Raw genomic sequence first — 6,938 nt, forward strand, 5'->3', positions numbered from 1 at the left:
TAGAGAACTGATGAATGTGAGTACGGGTTGCTTATTTGTTTTGGTCAAACTCTGCTCTCCCCATTCTTTTTCAAGTGTAGGAATATGCTCTTTTTAGTCCCTGTTGCCTCTCTTTCTCAGAAAAAGCTATTCAGTCATTGTCATATTCCACCTCTTTCACCAGTCCCATAAGATATACACTGGGCAGCACAAAGCAGGTCAATTAATCACATGGGTTCAGTGTTTAATTCTGCTTACACTCGCCCTCAATGTTGATCTGTGTGGTGGGCAGTCGGCTACGTCGGCTATGTTAGTTATTGTCTACCTGAGCCATGGTGCATGTCCTCCATCACAGCAGGATTAGGCACCATTTGTCTGTAGGCTCCTGTCTGTGTGAGGAGTCCAAACACTTCCCAGCTGACGCCCTGCCTGAGGTTTGGGTGAATTATATTATATGACTCACGCTGTTGTGTGTACACAAAAACAAACTAAAAACAGCTCATGCAGCAGCGGATATCCATATTAATAAACATAGCAAATTCAGAACTGTTCTGGGGATACTGTAGTCTACTGTATTAATAAGGCTATGAGAGCTTATAGCACATACAGAGGGCAGAGGAGTGGTTTTAAACATGGTTTATGCAATGTGTCCAGCTCCACAATTTGTATTTGATTTCAGTTAGTAGCCTGAGCCTTGTGTCCACTGTTGATAATCACAATTAAATTAACCACAAAAGCAACCACTTAAATAACTGAGAGATCATCTCCCACATTTCAATTACAATCTACCCACAATCTGTTGAAATGGTTCATCCATTGTACACTCACCGAGGACTTTATTAGGAACACTACTAATACTAATACTGGGGAGGGCCTCCCTTTGCTCTCAAAACAGCCTCAATTCTTTGTGGCATTGTTTGTACAAGATGAAACATTCCTTTGAGATTCTGGTCCATGATGACATGATTGCATCACGCTATTCCTGCAGATTTTTCAGGTGCACTTTCAAGCTGTGAATCTTCGGTTCCACCACATCCCAAAGGTGTTCTATTGGATTCAGATCTGGTGACTGGGAAGGCCACTGAAGAACACTGAACTCATTGTCATGTTCATGAAACCAGTTTGAGATGACTTTTGCTTTGTGACATGGTGCCTTATCATGCTGGAAGTAGCCATTAGAAGATGGGTAAATTGTGGCCATGAAGGGATGCACATGCTCAGCAACAATACTAAAATAGGGTGTGGCATTCAAGCAATGATTGATTGGTATTAACAGGCCCAAAGTGTGACAAGAAAACATTCCCCACATCATTACACCACCTCCACCATGAGAAGGTATACAGGTGTTCCTAATAAAGTATTCAGTGAGTGTATATGTTGATGAGATTAATGGGTATCCTAAGTAAAGAGCTAACAAAAATTATATTATATTACTCATCCTATCTACTCTGAGGGAAGAGACAAATACAAGGCAAGCGAGACAGTAAATCTGCCAGCCACGACAACTTTCACAGCTCTAAAATCTGTTTATGGTCATACGCCAGACATCTGTGTATTGTTACCAAGGCAACTGGAGCCCAAGTCTGGCAGCATCATTGTGCCAATGTCTGTGTCCAGAAGCTAACAGCCTCCCAAGAATGGCTGCAGTGAGATAGAGCTTTACAGCAAGCCTGCTGAAATGATGTATTGAATTGATTTTGATCAGTAATATGTTGATGAAATGCTGTATTTGCATGCAAAAACCAGAACTAGAGTGTTTGACCATGGTTATGTTTATGTATAAGAGGGAAAAAAAGTATAAATGTAACGCACATGTAGAGAGAAACATTAGTTGAGCCAATTTAAGAGCTCTACTTTGCATTAAGATGGAGATGCTATTTATTGTCTTATTCACAATTGACCACCAGGGGACACCATATGCTCTCTGATGCACTGATCATTCTCTGAAGCCCTTTCTTCAGTCGAGCCATGTATGATATGATGATGCGCACTACAGTGGTGGGTCTTCGACTCAGCATTACTGAGATCAGTGTTACAAATGTAAAGGAATACAAGGAGGCTCTGTGGAGCTATATTTGATTATATGATATGTTATTCAAAAGTCTGATCAGTTTGATCATAAATGTTTGATCATACTTTACTCACTGAAAAGCAAATATGTGGTTACAATAACCTATTGTATTAATACTGCAAGACCCTACCATAAACATTATCAATACTGTAAGTTTGCTTCTTTGTTGGTATAGTTTTAATGTGCAAACTGTGGTTGAGGACTGGCCTCTGGTGGCTCATTTCTGAACTGCTCTTGATTCAAAGTCCATGAACCCCACCCCCTCCACACACACCTCCCCCACCCCACCCCATCAGATACCTGTCATGGATGATGTCATCTGATAATCCAATTGAACTCTGCTATCAGTACGAAATTGCTGAACGTTGGGGAGAACACATTTATTGACGTGTTTTACACAATCTAAATGATAAATCCAATAGCTGTGCAGCAGAGTGGACCCCATATTAATGGGTTGATGTGGTTGCTATTATTTCCAGATGCACATTATCCCTAATGGCAGGATCATGGCAGAATCGTAAATGTCATTATCTGTCCATTAGAAGTGATAATGGACAATGTGCAGCCCCCGAGGAATGCCTGAGGAGGTTAGCCTGCTCCAACACAGCCTGTGGAGATGTCAGGAGCCCAATCAAACATAGCAACTCACCAATGTAGGATAGATCACTCAGGAAGTTTGTTCAACTGCTCTAATAAAATAATCTGTGGATCATGCATCAAAGAAAATTATCATATGACGCCACTGGTAGCACATCCATTCTCCTAGAGCGAAAGATTCCTTTGAGTTGACAACAATCTGTCTTGAACAGAAGTGGTTTGTACAGTAAAGCTTTGTTATCACTCACAATTACACACAGGCTCACCGGCGGCAATCTATGCCAATCATCGCTCTCTTTAGGGCTGCTTTTTGATGGCTGCTGTTGGCAGTGTCAGAGTGCCCATTTCACAGTGGCCCTGTTGACCCATAGCAGAACATTTCCATCTGCCTCTGAGCCAACCAGTGCATAGAAACTTGCCTGGAGGTTAACAGACAGAAAGACTGTTCTAGTAATTACTCCCTGACCTCTTTTAAACAGCTTTCAGCAGTCTCAGAGTACGGCGAGATGTTTTATTAAATGCAGTGGAAGAAAGGGTAATTGGCTTCTGAAGTCATTGCATGCATCATGAATTGCATCAAAGAATATGAGTGTCATATGTTTGATTTTTATGTTGAAAATATCCCCCACTTTTGGGATCAACATGCACTTTTGATTGTTGTGCAATCACAATAGATAAAAACACCTGAATGGATGTATTGTTTTATATAATATGTGTGCATTTTATAGAATGGGAACACATTTTTTGGTTTAGACAGAAGGAGGACAGAAGCAACCTATCCAGGAGCATGGGTTCTGTGACTTGCCAGATTGGTACTTTAGGCAAAGTGAGTGGATCCATGAATCAGTATTACAAGACCTGTCGCACTGAAAGTATTGGTTTGAATCATAAGGACAGACACTGAGAAGAACTCTGTTTGCCCTGTCTATGTTTTTACTTCACCTAGTTAGGGTTAGGGTTAGGGTTAGGGTTAGGGGTTAGGGTTAGGGTTAGGGTCAGCATGATAGATATACAAGCTACTGTACTTGAGTTTTATCTCTGAATTGGTTGGTAAATGTTGACCGTAACAAACTATATTCTAATTGAGTGGGGGAGAAGAAGAAAAAGTAACACAATCCTTTCAAAGGACAATATGACATTTTATGTTTCAATTAGTCCACAGTGCAATAAGTTCCATTCATAGTGTTGGTCTGGGAAAATCATTCCACATAATGGCACACTCTATCAAAGTTAGAAGAAGCTCAATGACATTGAAAGACTTCATAAATCACATTTAGATTAATCTTCAGCACTAGACTATGGTTATTTAGTGCATACATTACAGCATACAGTAAATATTTAAGACTGTGAACCTGAATGGAGTGTCTAGCAGTTCCACATATTTCTCAATACATCACAGAAGGAACGACAAAGGGATTGTAGAAAGCCAAATGGACTGTTTGCAGTAATAAACCTCTTGACAATACAGAGCCAGATGGCCACCAGTAATCACAATCTCTGATATCCCTGATCACTTCTACACCTCACATTTACAATAAATAAAACCAGCTGCGGTGAAAATCTTTCAGTCCAGCAGTCTGGGGCAGTGTTTTTATAGGAAAGTGAGTCATTTAATCACGTCACAGTCTGTTTTTCAAGTTGTTCACAGGATATTTTTGTGTCATTTAATCTACTAACAGAGGTGAAGTTGACAGTCAGGAAAGTTTTATCTTTTAAACCAGGACTAAAGATATTCCCAAACACCTCTTTTGCCCTCTTCCTGAAGTGTCTCCCGACAATGACATACAGGAAGGGGTTAATTGCGCTGTTGCTGTACGCCAGGTAGGTGGACAACTGTATGCCAATGTCTAAGATATGACCCCAGAGGCACCCTGGAGTGACTTGGAAGTAATCCAAAGTATCCAGGAAGCGTACCACCTGGTAGGGTGTCCAGCAGAAGAGGAAGAATGCCAGGACGGTGAGGACCAGGTGTGTGGCCTTCCTCTCTGCCTTCACCCCTGGGCTTCCTCTGACAAGATTTTTCTTCAGGGCAGTCACAATATGGCGGCTGCAGAAGGTCACCACCAGGGCAGGAAGCAGGAAGCCCAACACGTTCCTGGTCATGTTGTTCAGAACCCTCCAGGTTGGGTGGGGGTAGGCCAGGTAGCAGGCTTCTACCCCTGGATCATCGAAGTACTTCACCTTCCGGAAGAGCAGGAGGGGCAAACTCAGCAGGAAGCCCAGGACCCAGATACCCAGGCAGATACGCTTGGCCCAGGCTGCCCTCCTCAGCCTGCTGGGGCACATGGGCCGGACCAGGGCCAAGTAACGATCCACACTGACAAGCACCAGGAACAGCACACTGCAGTAGTAGTTCATGGAGATGGCCACGCATACCAGCTTGCAGAGCATCTCGCCAAACTCCCAGTGGTAGTTGTTGGCGATGGTGGCAGCCCAGAAGGGTAGGCAGGACACCATGACCAGGTCTGCAGCTGCCAGGTTCCCTAGGTAGATGTCAGCCACCGTGCAGGGCTTCCTCTGCAGGCAGAAGACACAGAGGACCAGGCCGTTGCCCACCACCCCCACCATGCTGACCAGCACCAGGTAGCCTGGCTGGAAGGAGGAGAGCCACAACCAGGCTGTTGTGTAGGTGTAGTTCATTACATCACAGGGGTCCAGCTCTGGGTCCACAGTAGGGACCATCCACATAGATGTGTTCAGGACCATTGTAAAACTGAAAAGAAAATTAGAATTATCAATGATCATTCTGAGGCCAGATCTATGAACCTATTTTCTAAACTCTGCGAAGCCATTTACCACAGTACTTTTATTGAATTTCAGTTTTCTAAGAGGAGAGAGAGAAATATGGATCAAGGGAAATACAATAGAGGGTGATACAAGGTTTTGTGCACCTCAAATTACACTTTCACAGGTAGAAAATGTGAAATACTGTAGACATTACTAATGAGAAACAGATACTGTTATAGGCTTTTACTGATGGGAATACTAAACAAAAATGTGTCAAACTAGCTCACTCATTGCTAATAATAATTACAAGTTGCTTTTAGTTCTCGTTTAGTCGACTCAGTTTGACCCCTCATACACTCTGTGTACCTATTCGCTAAAGACCCCTCCAATCTTTTTCCCTTCCAACATCTTTTTTTTTTTTCCCCCTTTAAATCAACTTTGCCTAAATTTGTCCAAATCCGCCAAATCTCAACGAAATATGAGCCCACTGTCTTCTTCATCATAAAATGAAGGTGCCAGTTGGCCTTGAGACCACTCACCTTATTTCCGGAGTTCTGTGCTCTCCGTCTACATGTGTTCTGTGTTCATTCCAAATAGATTATCATGGTGATCCTGCCTCCAGTGAAGTGTGCACTGGGAGGGTGGACACTCTTATATGAGCAGACCGGAGATCTTCCCAATTACGTCACTCTGAACACAGATGTGTTTTTTCCCCTACAGAGAGAAAATATTTTTGGCTCAACTTTCTGTAAATGTATCCACTATCAAGTGGTGTTGTTTTTCAACAGAGACACACTGTACAAAAGAGCAACATTTATAATTGACTCAGTGACAGCTCTAAGATGCCTTGTAAGTAAACTGCAAAGAATGTAGACTCGAGTCATGTGACTCGGACTTAAGTCCTGCTCAAGTCACAAATGTGTGGACTTGAGACTTGACTTTGCAAAAAGCAGAACGACTTGACACTCTGACTTCGACTTGAGCATCTATGACTTGTGGCTTAACTTAGACTTAATAATTAGACCCAAGTTATAGAGGAGGAGTCTATTCAAAGTTCAATGTTGTATGTATGTAGGTCAGGAATGTCAGCCTTAAACCTCCCCCATATCTGTTTGAATATCAGGGCACTATGAATTGGCCACAGCGCTTGTCAGGGTCAAGGATTTGCATTGAGATTAGTGATGCAGTAATTTTGAATCAGTCTGCCAGATAAAGATTTGCTTAAGACAACTGATGAAACAATGTAAATCAATGAAAACAAATATATGGTAGTTTTGTGGTAGAAAACATTCATTTTCATGTTCAGTTTACAGTACTGTTGGTGGTGTGTGCTGTCCCTCTAACATTAGATATGTACCCTTTCTCCTCTCCTATAGTTTAGTTTTCACAGAGAATGGTCACATATAGCTGGGGCTAGATTCTAGCTGCTAGATGGTACTAAATGTTCCTGGACCTGCGGCAACACTGGCCCTTCTCACGCTGTGTGAAACCCCAGAGCCCCAAGGCTCGTTCAGCCTAATCTTGTACAGTACAGCCAGCTCCCACAATATATAATTTGTTTATC

General features: G+C 42.4%; 1 protein-coding gene across 1 annotated transcript; it reads right to left on the reverse strand.

The window, feature by feature from the left end:
* Positions 1 to 4,261: 4,261 nt before the first annotated feature.
* LOC310818061 (B2 bradykinin receptor) lies at positions 4,262 to 5,353 on the reverse strand (the record flags this gene model as incomplete). The annotated part of the gene is made up of 1 exon (XM_083688819.1): positions 4,262 to 5,353. One exon carries the CDS (start codon positions 5,351 to 5,353, stop codon positions 4,262 to 4,264), a length of 1,092 nt encoding a protein of 363 aa, XP_083544945.1.
* Between the last annotated feature and the right edge of the window lie 1,585 nt (positions 5,354 to 6,938).

This window comes from Argentina silus, assembly GCF_951799395.1.
Source record: "Argentina silus genome assembly, chromosome: 17".
NCBI classification, from domain to species: Eukaryota; Metazoa; Chordata; class Actinopteri; order Argentiniformes; family Argentinidae; genus Argentina; species Argentina silus.